We start from the raw sequence: 20,506 nt of genomic DNA on the forward strand, positions 1-20,506 counted from the left end.
TTGACTCCGGATCGAGTGGTCCGGGTTCGAGCCCCGGCTGGGACATTGTGTTGTGTTCTTTGGCAAGACACTTTACCCTCACAATGCCTCTCTTCAACCAGGTGTATAAATGGGTACCGGCAATTTAATGCTGGGAGTAACCCTGTGATGGACTGGCATCCCATCCAGGTGGGAGTAGAAATACTCCTAGTCGCTTCATGCTACAGAAACCAGAGTTAAGCACCGGCCTAATGGGCCACTAGGCTCGTAAACAGACTTTACTTTACATATTAGAACCCTGCAATGGTTGTCGACTCACTTGGCTGTGCCTTGTTTTTTTGGTGAGATCAAAAGCATGATGATACATGGTGTCTACAAAGCTCTTCAAGGCTGGAACATTCAACTCTCTGTTGGCCCCTGCTGCAACAGGAAGAAGGATTTCCACAAACATGAATGCAAATGCATGTTTCACTTCTTTGTCCCTGGAATCCACAAACAATGCTGCACAATCCTAAAAACATGTTACAAAAAAAAAGAAAAAAAAAATCAAGTTTAACATACCTTCCTTGCAAGATTAATCAGCATAAAACACTTAGTCCATGAAAAAAACTCAACCACATAGACCTTGGAAATTTCATAACAGATAATTGGAATATAAATCACCAGTTACCCACCATGCAATTATCAATTACATGATTCCAAAAAGAAGAAAAAAATCAGTTCTAATCATTGGTTCTAATTCATTCTTGAAGTGGCTGAGCATACTTACCCTCATAAAATTAAAAGACTCTTCTAACTCCTCAACTGGATATAACTAAGGGAAAAAAATCAGACTTGTTGGTTAATTGCCTAAAACTCATTTTTTCCTAATTTTCCATTTGGCAAACCTACCTGTACTTTGGTTATATCAACTAAGTTGAAATTGTAAATTGGTCACCCTAAAGACTGTTAAAAAGATGACGTTTTGAGCATTAGCTCTTCATCGCTCTAAATGTCAGCTTTTTAACTCTTTACAGCGGCCAATTTACAATTTCAACTTATAATATGAAAATATATGAACTTCATATATTTTCATTGTATATTTATCACTTTCACGGGTTCATTACGAATCAACTCAACGGCCTGCTCCCAGTTGGCTTGTTAGCTCAATTGATAGAGCGCTGCACTAGTATTGCAGAGTTCAGTGGTTGGAATCCCATACAGGACTGATTTTTTTCAGGTCTGATTTTCGCTATTGCTTAAATAGCGCTATCTACTGTGAGGATCGTGCATCATATGTATCTAATACCGCAGTTCAAAATATATGAACTTCATATATTTTCATTGTATATTTATCACTTTCACGGGTTTATTACGAATCAACTCAACAGCCTGCTCCCAGTTGGCTTGTTAGCTCAATTGGTAGAGCGCTGCACTAGTATCGCAGAGGTCAGTGGTTCGAATCCCGTACAGGCCTGATTCTTTTTCAGGTCTGATTTTTGCTATTGCTTAAATAGCGCTATCTACTGCGAGGATCGTGCATCATGTGTATCTAATACCGCAGTTCAAAATATATGAACTTCATATATTTTCATTGTATATTTATCACTTTCACAGGTTTATTATGAATCAACTCAACGGCCTGCTCCCAGTTGGCTTGTTAGCTCAATTGGTAGGGCGCTGCACTAGTATCGCAGAGGTCAGTGGTTCGAATCCCGTACAGGCCTGATTTTTTTCAGTTCTGATTTTCGCTATTGCTTAAATAGCGCTATCTACTGCGAGGATCGTGCATCATATGTATCTAATACCGCAGTTCAAAATATATGAACTTCATATATTTTCATTGTATAAATTTCAACTTAGTTGATAAAACCAAATTACCTTGTTACCCCCACCAACACAGCACCACAGTTTTTTTATAGAAATTTACCCCCTTTACTACCTGTCCTTCCACATGTAGTATCACCACAGAATCAAAATTTTAGACACCAGGAAAAAATAAACTTGGTGCAATACTGTCCTTGAAATAAATGGAATGCCAGGCAGTTTAAAAAATCAGCATGTAATTTTTCCATACTCTTCTCCATGCATTTGCAAGGTGCTGCTGACAAGGAGAATTTGGTTGACAACCAAGAACTACTTTAGTTGGTGATCATTTCCTTTATTCTCCTGACCTTAATCTGTGATTCAGGGGTGATATTGCGAGAAATTAGATGCTGGTCACAGTTGGGAGTTAAATGGTTACACCAAGAAAATTTTCTCTCAATCACAGCTTGGTGCACCTATATACAAGTCATGCGCACTCTGCTGTGAGCCAGTGTAAACTAAACAAACCCACAACAACTATGGTATTTGGACATTAATTTCTATCAAAAACCTGAAGTTACACAAGAAAATGACATTGACTTTCAGCTAAATGATAAAGCTATTTGGGCACACTGGAGCGAATTTAAGGATCCCTTATTTGGCATTGCAAGATACGAGTGGTGCATTTGGGACTCACCACCAAAACCAAATGGGTCTGGTCCATGTGCATGCCTATACATGGATGTTCATATCATTTAAAGACTAAAGCCAGTCGCTTTTACAACTTGACTCTTATACATGGAAAGAAACTGTACTAACCTTAATTCTTAAATACTTCATTCCATAAATAATATTCACAAAAACTGAGGGATTGTTCTGGTGCTCCTTGAACTCTGTAACAAATCTCTTCTTCACTGACAAAAAGCAGGCTTGTGCCAACACACCAAGCACCTCGGCATACAGAGCAGCGATAATTTCTCCATTAGCAGCTGTTGGGGAGGTGGAGTAGCTGTCTCTTTGTTTGAAATGTCTGAATGCCAATGATAAAATGTACTGCACATACCCATCATTCACTGGGTGGACTGGCAACTGGAGCAAAAACGTTTTGGACAAAACTGTTATCAAATTTGTAGTTGTTAGTATTATCATTACTTTTTAGCCATACTGTGTCTATGGGATGTGTGGGGGGGAGGGGGGGATTTTAACCTCAGATGGACTGCAATCTTATCCATAGCACATATGAATTACTCCTGGTTGCTTTATACAGGGAAACGGGTCCTGTAATAACCTCACTGTACACAAACTACCTGCATTTATTATCCAACTACACTTAGACGAGTACAAATAATGCCATAGACGAGTACAAATATCACGCGGTATTTGTATTCATCTATTGTAGAGTACCGGTTAAACAGGTTTTCTCGCATCGCGCAAGCGAAGAATTGGATCGTAGTTACGAAAAAAAAAAAAGTGGCGGACAATTTGAATCATATTTCCAACGAAGAAGAGTCAGAATGGCTGGCAAATATAGATCCAAGTTTATTAGATAAATGGAACAAAGAAAAACAGCTTGACAACCAGAAAATTTCTTCATTTAATGAAGAAAATAGAAACAGCAACACAATGCGCCAATTCTGTTCCGCCTCACATACTTCTGTCACACACTCCGCGAAATTCGCCCACACTGAAATACAAGTTTGGCGTGTTGGATAATAAATAACTTATTAGACGTTTTGTTGTGTAGTATCGCTGAGTATTTTTACTCGTTATATTTGTATTTTGACTCACCCTATGGGCCCGTCAAAATACGGCACAACTCGTAAAAATACTCAGCGATACTAGACAACAAAACATCTAATAAGTTATTTATTACACTTAATACGTTACTCCCCACATTAATCACATTGTTTAAAGTATAGTTAACAACTTTTCACCGAAGTGGAGGTGGTTAGCGGTGGATATTTACCGAGCCGCGAAGCGGTGAGGTAAATATCCACCACTAACCACCGACACTGAGGTGAATAGTTGTTTTAGTATATACTAAAACAGTGAGATAATATACACCACCGTTGTTAATTTGAGTGATTTCTTCACTTCTCACGGATGCAAACCGGGGTGCCATTTTTTCACGAGTTGCTCGGAGGTAAATAGCAAAGGTTATTCGGAGTTTGACAAGCCAATCAGAGCGCGCCTTCAACGCTATCCACTGTTTTAGTATATACTAAACTTCTGTTATTCATCCACTCACTTGTTTTAGGACCTCAATTAGAACTAAACAAAACAAGAAGTCCACTGCAAGCTGGAAAGTAATAATACAACAGGTTAGGACACATTCTATAAAGTAAACCTAGAATGCACCCATTGCATGTCCTTCTTTTGTCTAAGCCAGGTAATTCCTCTGATAATTATGTTTAGAAGTCTATCATCTAAATATATTCCACAGACTCTAATTACATGGCGGCATTAAAGTACATACTGCACTGCTAAACAAACAAATTTGGAATACGGAACATCATCAAAGGGGTGAGGAAATAGAGTTGGAATGGCCATACCCTTAGAAACAAAAGAAGCAAAGTGGTAACTTGGACCTTGCACAATGACACCCACAAAGGAGGAACAAAATGGGCTTCCCAAGCCCAAATGGAGATATTACGTGCTGCAGAGGATGGAAGGCCTGTGGTACATTAATATATTTTTAGTTCATTAATGCTCCTTTAGTACTGTGCACTTACATCTCTTCTCTCTGTGAGGTGATCTTTATTGACATGGAATTTGCTCTGAAGCTTTGGTGATTCACTGCCACTAATTCAACAAAACAAACCATCAGATGAACAGCAATCAATTTTAGCTGAGTGTATAAAGTCATGTAAATGTAAGTATACTCATGCAATGACAACTGAAAAATCATTTTTATAATTAATACTTTACCCCTTAGGTTTGGAGACATTGCCCTTGCCTTTGTATCCATCAGTTTCTGACTCACCAGTCTTGTTTTGCTAAAAAAGAAAATGTACTCCATGTTATAAAAATTTAATTACATAAAAAGCTGAACTATACATGGATTTTGACTGATTCTTAAATGAGATCTAGAACAGGACAGAGGCATTAATGACGTCACCATACACAATAACTTGCTTACTTCCTTCAGTATACAAAGCAAATAGATCCTATGTTGCCATAGATCTAATTTGCAACAGATCATTAAAGCTAGTCATCAAAATACAGTAAGAACATCAATGACACATTCAACTGCTGCCCATATGCCACTTTTTGTCCCCACCACATTTTGACCTCATCTTTAATCAAACATTGTACAGATGCATAGAATCTGTTTGTTAAATTGACATTGATAGTCGGTATCAATAGACCCATTAATTCCCGCCAAGCTCTTAGAAAGCCTAGCTGACTCAATTTTTTTTGTCACTCAGTGCTGGAGCATTGCAGCATTGCAGCAAGATATCCAAAGGTCTATGGACTTTTTCCCTTGTGGTATAATCATCAGGAAAAAAAAATATTTGTTTAATTTCTCACCTGCTTCTCATACCACTTAAACAGTGTTGTCAAGAGAGAAGGGAGACTATATTCTGCTACACTGTTAAGAGAGTTCAGCAGCTGAAAGAACAAAGACAGTCTTAGTCAAATCAGTATAATTTTAATTTTGAATAGTGCAATATCAACTCCATAGGGTAGAATTTCAAAATCTCTCAGTTTCTCAGAACTACTACAGTAACTGCAGCCATATTTGTTTGATTAAGTGCCCTGGGGCCCATTTCTCAAATGTCCAGGTACATGTAACTGGATAGGCCCAAAGCCACAATTCAAAACAAAATTTAAAAGAATAGAGAGGCATCCTCACCAGTCAACTTTGTTTCTTAGTTTTAGTTTAGTTTAGTTTATTTAGCTTCGCCAACCAGCAGGGACACTGCAACAGCTTGCGCCAATTACTGTGGGCCCAGTCAACCCACCCATCCCACCCCAGGGAGGACATCCATCACACAGTAATCTCGTGCGTGGGAAATTAACGTCTCCTTCTTTAGCATGTGAGTAGGGGGGAGGGGAGGGTAAACCTGTCAGAGGTGAGCTTTTGGAGGTTTAGCTGTTATACCTGGTCAAATTGAGCATCTTCCCCTCTTTGAAGAGACTTTGACAGTGGTCTCTCCTGTAAGTGCAAAAAAAACTACATAAGTCAGTTATAAATTCATTTTTCCACTTCTATACAGCCATATCAGTATGTACAGTTCAGACAGGCAAGGCCCCATGCCTTCTTTTCACTAAAACATAACAACCAATCATGCAAGAAAGTTTAGTTAGGAGAGACATGCAAATATTACAAAAAAATATTTCATAACTTTGAGCCAAGGTTCTAGATACACTATTACATCTTGCAGTTAAAACATACACTATGATTGGTCAATTTAGTGGGCTGTATTTCACTGTATGACCTGCCACATTCAAAACCGCTAGCTTTGTTTCTGGGTCCGCATGGTATATTATGGAACCTTGTTTTCTCTGCTCTAGTTCATAGCCTGAAAATTTGGTCCATAACTTACAGTATGCACCCCTAATGATAGTTCCTAAGTGATCTTTATAACACCATAATATCAAAAGATGGCTGATTAAAAGACCTCCTACAGTCAAAAAAATTGGCATGAGGCATCAAACAAAGAACTTTGTACAAAAAGAATCAGACAAGTTTGCACATAAAAGTTAAGATCTTTGTTTGACCCTTCAATTTAACACATCTGTCTCCATGTTACCTTAAAATAAAAATCTCTTCATAACAATATCATAATCACACCACATTTTCAAGATCTAAAGAATTTAAAAAATACCACATGAAATAAGCAAATAACTTGCTTCAAAGTAAAACACAATGAAAAAACACTTATTACTGACTGACAAATGGTAAACAAACTAAGCAATAAAGACAGGCCAGAGCCAATGGAAAAATCAGACAGAAGTAATGAGAACTACACTTTGAGACCAACTTGACACTGCATGGCAAAACAAATGTCATGACATTATCACTTTTTTTCACCAGGAATTACCTTAACCTTTTTAATTCTAAACATCTATTTTGTGATTCTTCCTTCTTGCTATCACAAATTTCTTTGTGACAACTTGGCATAGCTTTATTAAGAGTCATGAACTGCTGAATTATAGTGCTGTATGCTATCAATTCTGATAACTGAACCAATTTCTGGCTGGATTGTACATTGATATAGTAAAGAGAAGATGTTTATATGTAAAATAGTATAAATACTCTATTTTACTGCTTCCTCAATTCTGTAAGAAATCACATAACAATTTTTTCTGTCTACAAAGATTTATAAGCTCATAGTTAATATTTGACAATTCAATTTTACAGAGAGGCAAAGAAGGTGAGGTTTAAAGTTTCTTTTTTATTTCAAATTTGAGACAATGAAATACTGTCTAAAGTACAAGTAACACATGAAGTTTTCTAAAATTTGTATATGGAACCAGATTATAACTCCCTCCCCTTTTTGGGTACCAGCTTCTAAAAGGTAGAGTTGTGAAGCATTGTCTTGCCCATGAGTGTAAACTCTTTCTCTTTGTAAACTTCAACATGGCTAATTGACACTAAAACCAACAACACTTGATCAAGAGACAGAATGATTATCACCATGGTAACCACTTGTTTACATAAAAAATCTTGAGATAATCATCAAATGGCCATTAACAAGTTCAATTTGCTGCATTAAGGTTCATTTGCAGGTAAACGACTTCCCATGAATTAAGAGATGGTGATTTCACCATAAAAATGACTCATAAATATGCACATTATTGAGTTTCACCCTATAGGTCTAATATCGGTTGCTTAACAGCCCTCTTTAAAAGCCCCAGACAAGACATGCTTGAATAAAGAGTAAAAGTGTAAATCATGTGAAAGGGTGGAAGAAAAAAAATTTCAATAAAGAAGTCTTTTGCCAAAGGGTTACCCAAGCATGCAAAATGCAGACATGTAATGCATTTTTAAAGATCATACCACCCCAAGACACAATAAGCTCAATAAACAGTTCAAACAATAACTACTTTCTCAGCTCATGTCAGGAGACCACAACATGTGATCTTAGTAATGTTGCAAGAAAATGACTGGGGTTGCATTCCAGAAGTAGTGAGTGACGGAAAGGGATTTAGAAGGAAAGAAGTCTCTTTGAGGCAGTGATTGATGACAACTGAGAGTTTTAATGATCATATTCTCTCGTCCCATATAAGCTTTGGTAATAACTCCAATGAATATTTCAAAATTGGACGAATTCCCAAGCGTGTGGTCCGTAATGACGAATCGTTCTACACCAGTAGACTGTGTACACAATCCTACACAAACAAATTGTAGTTTACATCGAAATCACGGAATAAAAGCATTTTTGCAGAGAAATCGTAGATAATACGTTTGAAAGCGTACAAGCTTACTGCAAAAATACCGCCTCCAGTTATATAAATAACTCTCGCGCAATGATACTTTTCACCTTCAAATTACCCGAAAATAAACAGTTCGTTTTAATCGTCTGATGATGGAAATTGAGCATTGTTTCTCGCGGTAGGCATTTTGTCGTCACCGTAAGGTACTAAATAAATCAACATTTTTGGCTTACAAAGAAACCACATTTCTTATAAAAAGTGTTCCTTCATTAACGGGTAAATTGAAATCCATCAATTATTCCAAAATCGGACTCAAGATAAGGTCAAAAATTGTAAACAAACCTCGCGAGTAGGAGGTAAAAATATTTTTATCCTCTACATCATTTAGGAAATCACTACTGCTCGCTAATCTTTCCCTAAGCCCGCACCCGCTGAAAAAATGGATCGAAAAATCAATGTTTATTCAAAGGCTTACCAAAGGTTCGGTCAGAATAGTTTCGATCTTTTTCTCGGCAAGATCAGTGAAGTCTCTGAATAGATGTCTCAAGACAAATTCCCCGGGGGTGACATCAGATGCTGCAGCGGTGGTTTGCCGTTCTGGCGGCTGTCCCCAAGGTAGAACAAGCCCATTTTCTAGAGCGTTGGAAGCTTTGACATCTTCTAAAACATAGGAATTATAACTTAAGCTTGGTATTAATCGGGGATATTCAACGAGTTGAGGCAAAACTTTTAGGTCAGACGGCGATGTCGACAATATCGCTGAGACCGGTCGTTCATCGTTGTGTGAAAATTGAGACAAAATCTTAAGTAAAATTATCACGATTAAGTAAAAACTATGGAAAAACTCGAGTGTAATTTTGGCCAGTGAGAAAATTGTGACATGCCATAGCCTCAGCAGTTATATTTCAAACTGAACAACACTTATAAGCGAGTTCACAAAAGTGATATTTTCCTCCATAAATAATCACAAAAAAAATCTGCTGTCCGTGAAACAACAAATCCGAGCTTACCTCGATTATTGGTTTCAGCCATTATGTTTAGGAGTCCATTTTCTCTTCATGGCGTTTCTTGGATCGATGTCTTCTGAAACATACAGCCACCAGTTTAACAAACATTGGCTGAGCAAAGTTCGATGACGGTTTCCGTAGAATATCGAAGGACCAGTCCACAGGCCTAGGTGCGACAGATTCTCCGTGATAAATTAACCAAACGTTTCCATTCACTCAGTATCTAGCAATATACAGAATATTCCTTCAGTGTCTCGACGCAATAACAAAATGCAACAGCAAAGATTCGAAGACCATACAAAAACTTCTTACACATATAGAAAAATATAAAATTTTGACTACAAGAGGAAGCTTCAAACTATGACGCATGCGTTCAAGGCATAAACTGTGGAGTGACTCTGTCTCCACCAATCACATGCTAGACCGCGAAAACACGTTTGCTTCCTTTTCATTCTATTTCTGGTTAAGTTAATTTGCAACAGAAGAGTGCTTTACACACTTCAAGTGCCATTATGTTTGTGCAGCAGTGTCTTAGCGATTTTTTGAATCGAAAAACAAGTATTCTAGCCTAAAACACGACTGAACGAATATAGCTTCAAAAGAATCGGTACACCACATGCCCTTCACTGTTTTTCAAGCGTAAAGCACTTTGAATGACCTTATGTAATCTCCATTTTAAGTCTTGTTCCCGCTTGTCGTCAATTTTGCGGTCACGTTTGAACAGTCGGAGGTTAAATTACGGCTTAAAGTTTTATTTTAACATGAATTGCAACGAAAATAAGCTGAAGTTCAGTGTAAAATATTGCCAATTCATCCAAGCGTTTCTATCTTTTGTGTTTTCAAATCTTTTGAGTTTGATGAACATGGCATACTCGCGTGATTTTAGCATTTTGATTAACCCCCCAGACACGCGCCCAGCAGTGAATTAATTTGTTTTCTATTTGTATACGGCCTTTAGGAAGCAGATACGACGATTAAACAATCGCTAAAATTAGCATAACATGTATTTCTTGACGACCACCTCTTAATTAGTTACCATAGCATGAAAAATATTTTGCACGGACATTATCGACAAGTGACAACCTTGTCGTAGCTTTCTAGAGCGTGCCAAGTTTGCTTTCTTGCTTTTACTTGTCTTCTTTGATTACAAGCGGTGCCAATTGTAAACAACAGTAAAACTTCCTTGTTAAAAAAAAATTGTATCATCACCTGAAAAAAGCTTTAAAATTGTAAAGATAATAATAAGTAAGTCACATAGTCGAAAATTGAACTGTCCGTATTACTTTTTTGCACTTGTGACAATACTTTCATTTGACGTCAGCAAATCGGCGATTTCAAATATTGCACGGCGGTCCATAACCGTTGCAGTGTAAAGCTACAGTCACGAATAAAGGTTAACATACACAATCGAAAAGGTTTGCCTCTGCAGACTTGACAAGTCACATCAAGTTTTATGCATGCCGACAAGTTCACGATTTCGTCCCGTCAATGGGGAGACTTAGATGGATCAAATTTATTGTTAAAAGTTTTAAACAATAGGAAACCTACAGCTGCCTTGAAATACCGAATTCAGGCTAAAGTTGTAATGCGGTATACATACCATGTTTCTCTTAATATGATTCTTTCAGTCAGGGGTTTCAGTCAGGGGTTTCTACTAAGGGAAGAAAAGGGGCATTTAATCAAAATGATATTCTTCTCTTGGCCGGTTTCGGTTTGATTTTATTTATTTTCATTTGTTTTTGTTCCCATGCGATATTTTTCTCTGTTTTACCCCTGACAAACATAAATCATGCCAACGTTCGACAAGGGCATTTTAGACGATTTGATTTGTTCGTAAATGGTATTTCCGTCCAAACTTGTACGTTATCCGATTAACATGACCTTATGTGGGAATGTTTGTTACCCAAACAAACCGCTGCTAATGGCAAGTGACGTCGTTCGAGGAAAAATTACATCAGGGGCCAAAACAGGAAGGATATTCACTGTATTGAACAGCAACTGAGAAACACATTTTAATGAGATAGAACAGGAAAAGGCGGAAGGAACTCCAACAGTTATTTACGTGATTTTATTAGTATTGTACTAAAATAACTTGTACGACAAAAATTGGGTAGGAAAATACGGCCAGTACAGGTAGGATCGATCTGTAAAAGATCTGAACAACCTTTGAATATAGAGTCCCAAATGTATTAGCTTCAGTGGTCTTTTCACCGGTTAGTTTTTTCCTCTTTTCTGGTCAACCAACTCATAATGAACCAATTGTTAGCAAACTAACTTTTTGCAAAAAAAACAAAATAAATAAAATGCGTCTTCAAACACAACAAGGCGATTTCTCATTTTTTCAAAAAGGAAAATAAAAATGTGTTTGGTGGAATTCTTTCTCAGTTTTGTGGCTAATCAAGATCTGGCCAGATCTTCAGTCCTGGTCGGGCTTACTAAATTGTATTCCTGACCGATTCGCTACAATCCTTGGTTTTTTTCCTGTAGAAAAGGGTTAAATTGTATTCCTGACCAGTTCGCTACAATCCTTGTTTTTTTTTCCTGTAGAAAAAATTCAATTTCAATTTCAATTAATTTATTTCCCCTCCCAACTAGGGAAACAAATCAGGGAAGGGAGTTGGGGATTACAATGGGTTAAAGTACGATGACCCCCAACATCTCCCCCATCGTTTCTAAACACTACTCTGTTCAGTTTTGTACATGGACACTGTTAGGATTAAAAAGAGGTTTGCTTGCTCTTAAGCCGAACGGGCATCCAATTAAAGGACACTTTTTCGAAGACTTGAGGAGGTTCATCGGCGTGGTAATAATTTTCAAACTTCAAGCACTTTGGCCGGTGAACTTTACATAATGTCCATTTTTAGTCTAATTCCTACTCGTGAGCGCGGCGCTACAGGTGGGGCAGGTGGGGCAGGTGGGGCAGGGGGGCAGGTGGGGCATCAGCTGGGCATTAGTCCCCCCCCAACTTTCAACAATTAAAAATTGCGCAGGCTGAGATATACTTTAGTGTGCCAGGCAAGCCGAGATTCTCGGACCAGATGATCATACACTGTATGAGGCGATTTAATGTCATATAATTCCGTGATTTTAGAAATGCATCATAATTCTAAAATATTTTGAAACGTGACTTTAGAACTGGATCACGGTATTTTCTTGCGTGATCTGAACAGAAAGGGCCAGAATTGGTTTGTGCCGGCGGAAAATTCGAGCTTTAACTGGCGGCTGCGAAAAAGGAATGTGTTCAGCAGAAACTAGCTGGACAGCTTCTTGAGATCTATCTATTTACCTCGAAGCGCGAGATCTCGTAATTAATTTCAAACTCGACAGATTCGTTCAACCCGGATACAAATTGTATCATTCCCGCTTAATAATGTCAGTTTTGGTGAACGCAGTTAACGAAAATGATTTTCTCCCAGGCCCCCAAGTTTCGCGTGCCTTCGGCACTCGTTATTGACGCTGTCGCACCAATATTACATATTTTCCCACTTTATGCCCCAGCAAGGAAAAAATTCTCAGCGCAGCCGATGTCTTGTAATCTACATTGCTGTTACGAGATGCCCCTCCCTGCGCTTAACAACACTCTACTGACTACGTAAGTATAAGTCACGATTTCAGGAAGGGTTGCTCTTCAACGAAAAAAAACACCCACAAGTTATATTCATGCTAGAACTCACTCTGTTGATTAAAAAAACAAACAAAAACAAAACACGCACACAAACACACACACACACACACACACACACACAAACTATACATACGCGTTCCACTAAAACATTCGAGCGCTCGTGCTAAGACTTGCCTGGGAAAACAAACATGGCATATGAGGCAACCTGGTGCGAGTGATTTTCAGCCAATGAGCGCCCTCGTAAGGAAAAAGAAATCGAAACGAAGTACTCGAACCACGGTACTCCAGAACAAGATATTTGTCGCTGATTCGTGGACGAATAAAACCAGGGTTTTCGTTCGGCTGCACGCAGGCTATCCCACCAATAGCGTACTGCACTTTCTGCATACAAACACACACACAACCCACAATTCCTCCATTCGCTCTGACGAGGGGCTAATGTTCGAAACGTCAGCTTTCTTAACTCTTTACGGTGGCCAATTTACAATTTCAATTTAGTTGGTGAAACCAGATTTCCTTTATAGATAACAGACAATGATAGACTCATTATAGTAAGAGAGACCAACAAACACACCTATTTCATAATGATCGCCCTGGTAATCTTTTGTACATTTGCAGTCATACTTCTCATCCCCTAAATCTTCGCATGTTCCTCCATCCCTGCAAGGATTTTTCTTGCAGCCCCCTAAAAAATTGACAAGATCTCAGAAAGTTACAATAAATAATGTTCATTCAATTAGAAATCAGTTGGTCAAAAAGCCAGCATATTGATCAATTGACAAAGCTCACTTGGAATGCGTGCTGCTTCCTGTTCTTCAAATCCTTCAGGACAGGTCTTGATACATCCTCCAGTATCAATCCGTTCAAGATACAAACATGAGTTGCAATCCGTTGGCAATGGCTCCCCACTAGAGGTACTCCTACAACCTAAGGAAAAAAGACAAACGTCTTTTCCATTCGAGAACAATCCTGCTATCTGGTTTAGCATCAGAATTAGGGAAGATCGTTTACATCCGTATTGGAGAAGTGCTGCAGTGAAACACATTGCTTACACAGTAAGGAAGATATCTCAGCTCAGTAACGTTTCATCGGCTAAAAATCAAAAGCTGATCATGATGGTGATATAATTTGAATGTATCAACAAAGTTGAAATGGTAAATTGGCCACCGTTAAAGTTACGATTGTAAAAGCTGACGTTTCGAGCGTTAGCCCTTCGTCGGAGCGAATAGAGGAATTGTGGGTTGTGTGTCCTTTTAAAGGCAGAAAATGGAGCTAAGTTATTGGTGGGAACATGACAACGAGAAAAACACTAATAAATTAGTGGAATGAAAAGCTTTCGTTGATACCTGTGGGGTTTAGACTGCCGGTTTGACTGCCTTTCTTGAACAAAAGCTCATCTTTCAAGCCGGCAGTCTAAATCTCACAGGTATCAACGAACGCTTTTCATTCCACTAATTTATTCGTGTTTTTCTCGTTGCCATGTTCCCACCAATCACGCAGCTCCATTTTCTGCCTTTAAAAGCACACCAAACCCACAATTCCCCTATTCGCTCCGACGAAGGGCTAACGCTCGAAACTTCAGCTTTTATAATCGTAACGGTGGCCAATTTACCATTTCAACTTCGTACATCAAGTAGTTTGATTCATCCGCGGGTCAAATTAAGAAATTTTTTGTTTCAGTTAAAAGTAAGTAAATCCTTCTGAACTCACTATACATTTGGAGACTGCCCATGGAGCGTCATAACAGCGACCCCCGGGTTTATATCCACTTCCAAAGCATCCGTTCATTGTCAGTCCACCAGCTCCAAATGGAAATGTGAATCAGTGGTTGCTGTCCTTGTACTCTTCGTGCAGGTTTCGATTCTGGAATAACTTTTGCATCCATGTGGTAACCAGGCGGAATAAACATGTCATCTGTTTGCCAACCTTTGTCGCCAGTGATGTCAAGCTTTATCTTCAAGTAAAGTAATAGTAGTTGTAAAGGTCACTTCTCGGTCCATCTGTAAAAATCTTTTACAAACTCTTGAAAAAATACTTAACTTCTTGAGATAAACAAATCTCCATATACTCCATATCTCCTCAGTGCTGGTCCAGAAGGAAGTAAAAGAAGAGTCAAGAAACGATAAAGGAGTTAAAGGTGAACTAACCTCTTCCCCGAGAAATTGTTCAGCTTTATTTTGCTGCTTTTCCAGTTTTTCCATTTGCTTTCCAGCCATTTTTACTGCCCATTTCCACAGCTTTCCCAACAACCTTTGCACCCAGCTGAGCCGCAGCTGGGTTGGCTCTCTTCTCCAATACCTTTTTGTCATTTTTCTCTTGAAAAAATCAGTTAAAGATTCATTTTGTACGAGGATTAAGTATAGGCATAATCATGTTCGTCCTTTCAATGTGAGTTTTGCAAGCTCTCCCAATCGGAATTGATCGAAAATTTTCTTTTTCTCTTTTTGCTGGCTTTGATAACGAACCTGCACCTCGGCGTTCGGTATCAGGAGCTGCAGTCGATGACAGAACTTGCTCATTAACAAATGGTAAACACCACAGCGTACACTATTGAGTTATGGATGCACGCGGGAGGTTGCTAAGCACGAAAGAAGCGTAAGAGTCGCGCGAGGCGATAGCCGAGAGCGACTCTAGCTTCTTGAGTGCTTAGCAAACCTCTCAAGTGCATCCATAACTCAATAGTGTACGCTGTGGTGTTTACCATTTGTTTTATAACATAACATTGATACATTGTAGCTAAAGAGTTTCCTTTTATTTAACAAATCTTACGCGTCCAGAAAAAAAAAAAGCGCGCGCGGAAAAATAGTCTTTGCATTTGCTCACGTCAGCAGCGTACACCCATGGGCAAATGGAGGACGCTAAATTGACCAATCAGAGCGCGCTCTTTACTTTGGTTATGTTATAAATGTTGTTATCCTCGACCGCAAGAGGCAATCCATAACCTTACACAAATACACACACACATTGAAAAACCTAAAATACATTACAACAACGTTACCAATAACGGTGTTTCGATAGGTTTGATTGATTCAAATGTTATAAACATCGTTCACCTTGGACGCAGAGTCCGATTTGTTTTCTTGTTCTTTGTTCTTTATTCTACTGTCTAACTCCTTTGTCAATAAATTGACTCCGTCCTCCAACAATTTTTTTCCAAGATCTGTTCCTTTGAACTGGAGAGAGAAGTACACAAAGCAAAAGTAAATAGCTGCATGGATCTTTCACTGAGCTGATTCACTGGTATTTTATACATGATTCAGGAATGATCCGAGGACACATAATATCATAATATCACATAATAGCGTTAGCTCACATTTTTTTTTTTTTTGTAAAGATGGTGTTTTTTGATAACCATGCTCAATGTCTGAACTAAATACAAATTTCTCGACACTACAAGAACTTAGATTTCCGAACTTAAACGTTGAACAGAGATAAAAAAAGGCTAGTTTATAGGATGATACTTTAACCCAGTAATTCAAGATCAACTTCTGTGCCAGAAAGTTAGTATTCACCATGCTATTCCTCGATAAATTGTTTTCCTTCTCTCCTTCCTTTTTTCCTTCTTCAGAGTCACGCAATGTCAAAAGTTTTCTTTTTCTGTGGTTACCTTAAAAAGAAGACGAAGAAAGAACTAAGTATTGATTGATTTTGTTGGTTATGTAACTTTTTACTCTTCATGGATCATGCAAATATTCTTGCTCTTCCGTTTTTACTAGAAACCTCCGAAACAATTTCCACCCCCCCCCCCCCAGTTTTGCATCTCTTTCTATGTTGTTTTTGTTGCTTTTTCTTTGTTTGTTTGCTTATGAGTGCGTAACTGTCTTCCGAGATATGATAACATGGCTCGCCGTGCGGGTTTTGGTGCGTGCTATCGCAGTGAATTGCCTCGAATTTATGTGAGGCTTGCGTTCGTTATTACCCACATCATGCAAGAAATGGCCTGTAATCTTGTTCCTCCTCATTTTTATTTCTATTTCAAAGCGCAATGACTAAACAAAGACTAGGCAATGTAAAGTGATCGTGCAAAGGATATTTTTCAGTTGACAAAGTGTCATCAATGAATTTTGTCTCCTTCTCAGCCGTCCTTTCGCATGTCATGCGACAACACCTTCGAAAGAACCGCCGCTAATCGGAGTTGTATGACATTCTAAAGAACGCCTTGAGGGAGATTTCAATGAATGTAGAAGTCTATCGACTGACGTAATATAATAATCAGTTTAATTACTCTTTTTGTAGCTTACAGCTAAATTACAAGAGTGGTCAGGATACAAATCATATCTATACAATAACATGAAACATTTTACTAAGAATATCTATTGGTAATAAATTTGTCGAGACGGTTAGTAAAAGCCATAGCGGGATCATCTCTAAGAGAGCCTGAGCCTGGGACACAGTTGTGCGATGTGGCAGCAAGTTAGCAAGGACGCCAGTTTCCCGAACTCTCTGGATAAACTTAGTGCATGCAGCAGCACGCCAATCAGAGAGAGTGCAAAGACCACACAGGTAAGGTATCTGGTATAGACCGACACCCTCTAAGGGGATTATTACCCGAGAGGAAAGTATCGACTTACAATTTAAGGTATCGAACAAGTCAGTATCCGAAAGTTAATACAGATAGATTCAAGAACTCTTTCATTAATCGCTTAATTTTTAAATACAATTTAGCTATGTGAGTTTATAATTTAGATATATTTAGATATTTTATATACTTTTTACTCAAATATTGTAACATAAGATATGTATTTTTTATCTTGTGGAAATAAAGACTACTACTACTACTACACAGCACAAATAGTACGACGTGAGCCAGCGAGGATTACTGGTCAGCTCAGTGTGTCTTATCTCTCCGTCATTTTCACTAAACTCATCCTGGAGTTTCTTTACAGCTTTCGTTAAATGAATCTTCAAGTCTCTTTTTGAAATCCTCCTTGTTGTCCAAGTCCTCTGCCGGCACGCTTTTTATTACCTTGGCAATAACATTACTTAAAAGACAAAACGCCACACCATGTTACTACTTTATCCTAGATTGGACGCAGATACTTATTCACAAATTCCATGGCTGTTCGCAACTTGCTGTGTATTTCGACAATGTCAAGTCATCGCTTACTACTCATTCCGAACAACAAAACGAAATCACGAAACATTGTTTCTGTCCGAACTTTCCTCTGGCTGACCCAAAATCCCACGAATCACATCGGCAAGTCCTACATGTATAACATTTACGAAAATCTGGATGCGAAACGATTCTTGATTGCGCGCCGAAACATTTACAAGTTCAAGTTCATTTATTTGTTTAAGCAGGTTGATTTATTTGGCAGCTGTAATAGCTGATGTGGACCTGCTGTCCTAACCCACCCATCCCACCCCAGGGGAGGACATCCATCACACAGTAATCTCGTGTATGGGAAATTAACGTCTCCTGCCCCAACCCTGCAGGAGACGGGACCTCCATTTATTCGTCCCTATCCGAGAAGACTAGAATATCTAACCATTTCTTGATATTATAGAAAGGTAGCAAATTCTCCTCAATTATTTTAAGACCTTGAGTGTTGGTCCGGCCGGGGCTCGAACCCTCGACCTCCCGCACTACAGTCCAGCGCTCTATCCATTGAGCTAACCGGGAGGCAAAACATTTGAACGTTTTTCTGTGAGCTGTAGTGAAATCTAGGATCGAGTTTTTGCAATTTTTTTTTATTCTAATTATTTTGTTCCACCCACTTTTTGTTTTCGTGTAATCATTCCCTGCCTGCCACGTAATAATAATAAAAAAATGCAATTTTCAGCTAGCTTGCATGTAAATTAAGTTTTGTTCTCTTTGGAATCAATAAGTTCTTTTTGTCTTTATTCTTGCTCACACGTTGCTGACAAAAAGCACCCATCTTTGAAATCTTTCTATCAGTGTTAAGTTTTGGACATTATACTGTTTGTCAGAATAGAGTTTTGCCAAGCAACCTATCATAAAAATTACGGTCGAGAGATATATATGGTCGAGTCAAGACGATGTTCTTTAATTCAAGTGATATCGCCAACCGATCCTTACCTATGCATATCCCCAGAAAGAGCCAAACATAGAGAAGATATCCAAAGTACTCAGTCATCCTCTGGATACTAAAAATCTATTAATATAACAAACTTAAAAATATTAATCTCAATCCTACCAATTCGATGAGAATCACCCTCCGACCCAGCCTACGTGTAGCCGTACCCTCCCTCCCCCCCCCCCAGGAGAAATAGAACAGGGAAGGGTACAGCTACACTTAGGCTACCTCTGACCTGCCTTGTTTCATTGGTGTTTCCTAACCCAAAAGAAAATTGCTAATGAGTGTTACACCTTCAAATTAAAGTAGGCAAGGCTCATCTTAGCTTTGCTCCGTTATGACTGATTTATATCGCTTTTTCAGCCCTCTATTTAGGAAAACTCGTTTAGTGCACTGTAGAAGCATCCTCTATTCCAAGGAAATATTCCAAATCGCCAATTATGCTAACACAACAGCGTTAGTATTGAAGTGGGTATCGTGCGCACTTGTTCGGCTGTGCAAAATATCTCGACAAATTTTGACTCCACCAAATTTTGAATTTAGCAATCGTGTACGCACCTGACAACACCCAAATATTTGATAACACAAAGTGTCAATAAAATTGAAATGGAAAACCTGCTTTTAGGTTCCGTTTGTAGGTAAGCGTACGTTCATCACAGAACGAATGCCGCGCCTGAATAGATTCAATTGATTTACGTGAGTGATTGCATCGATCGGAATTTTCATTCGGATAAACGCCTCCAAATTGTGGAAAATTTCCATCTCCGAGGCTGGACGACGGTGACATTAAGATTTTTTACGGCTCGACACAAATTTTCTAGAATACTAAAAAAAACAACCAAAAGAAAGCGCGCACTTGTAGACCGAAATTAAACTAGAGACTAATATTTTTGCAAAACTAAACAAAAACTCGTGTAGTGCGTCCAAGGCCTTATTCGCCCGTTTACAGTCGGCTCAGTCGTGTTTTGTCTCATTCGAATTCATAGTTTTACTAAAAGTTTGGACTTTCGTTAAGAGTTTAGCATCTAATCTCATGCCAGAGGGGTTCATATCATAAAGAGATTTTTTTGCTGAAGATATCAATTTTATCTTTGTCGACGGAGAACAACAAGTCTCGGTGACTGGGCTCTGATGAATAAACAGTTCCCCAAAGAGTTTCAAATTATGTTCGAAAGCACAATTGTCCTCATCCGCCGACGGAATTTAGATCTGGAGGGAACTGTAATTTCGGTACACTAAAAAGAAAAATTTAGAGATCGTAGCTATGACGAAAAGGCTTATTAGATTGTAACCAATCTCTTGCTAGAAAGAAACTTCGAAAGGAGATTTATCGAGCGGAGGTCTTTCCGAAGGCATCACCAAATATCACCAGACGTACCTAATCCAATTGAAAGTAATTACTTCAAAATTTGCATGGCATTTACATTTTTTGATAAGAGTTTGGATGCACATGTTTGATTTTAAATCGAAGGGTGTTGGTAAAACGTTTCCTTCAACGAAGAGTTTGGACACGTGGCCTAATTTGAGACACATTTTGGAAATTTTCCCAATCGATTGTAGATTTGAGAGCCGATGGGACAACTCTTCTCCCGATAAATTTGAAATATAACTTAAATTGTGTAAATATATGCAAAGTTCAAGTTCAAGTTCATTTATTTGTTTAAGCAGGATGATTAATTGGCAGCTGT

General features: G+C 38.5%; 1 protein-coding gene across 2 annotated transcripts in view; it reads right to left on the bottom strand.

Moving 5' to 3' along the window:
• LOC111336472 (protein furry homolog-like) overlaps window positions 1–9,508 on the bottom strand; it is a 38,942-nt gene extending 29,434 nt beyond the window's left edge. The window contains exons 1-10 of one of the 2 annotated variants that reach the window (XM_088732966.1): window positions 9,159–9,508; window positions 8,624–8,805; window positions 5,870–5,923; window positions 5,296–5,376; window positions 4,693–4,760; window positions 4,497–4,566; window positions 4,013–4,063; window positions 2,584–2,853; window positions 749–793; window positions 299–490 (exon numbers count right to left, since the gene is read on the bottom strand). In XM_088732966.1, coding sequence (XP_088589092.1) covers window positions 299–490; window positions 749–793; window positions 2,584–2,853; window positions 4,013–4,063; window positions 4,497–4,566; window positions 4,693–4,760; window positions 5,296–5,376; window positions 5,870–5,923; window positions 8,624–8,805; window positions 9,159–9,180 — 1,035 coding nt within the window. In that variant the 5' untranslated portion in view covers window positions 9,181–9,508. Of the gene's footprint in view, window positions 1–298; window positions 491–748; window positions 794–2,583; window positions 2,854–4,012; window positions 4,064–4,496; window positions 4,567–4,692; window positions 4,761–5,295; window positions 5,377–5,869; window positions 5,924–8,623; window positions 8,809–9,158 lie in introns of both variants that reach the window. The other variant, XM_022942574.2, reaches the window with a different exon arrangement.
• Between the last annotated feature and the right edge of the window lie 10,998 nt (window positions 9,509–20,506).

This window comes from Stylophora pistillata, chromosome 9, assembly GCF_964205215.1.
Source record: "Stylophora pistillata chromosome 9, jaStyPist1.2, whole genome shotgun sequence".
In the NCBI taxonomy this organism is placed as follows: domain Eukaryota; kingdom Metazoa; phylum Cnidaria; class Anthozoa; order Scleractinia; family Pocilloporidae; genus Stylophora; species Stylophora pistillata.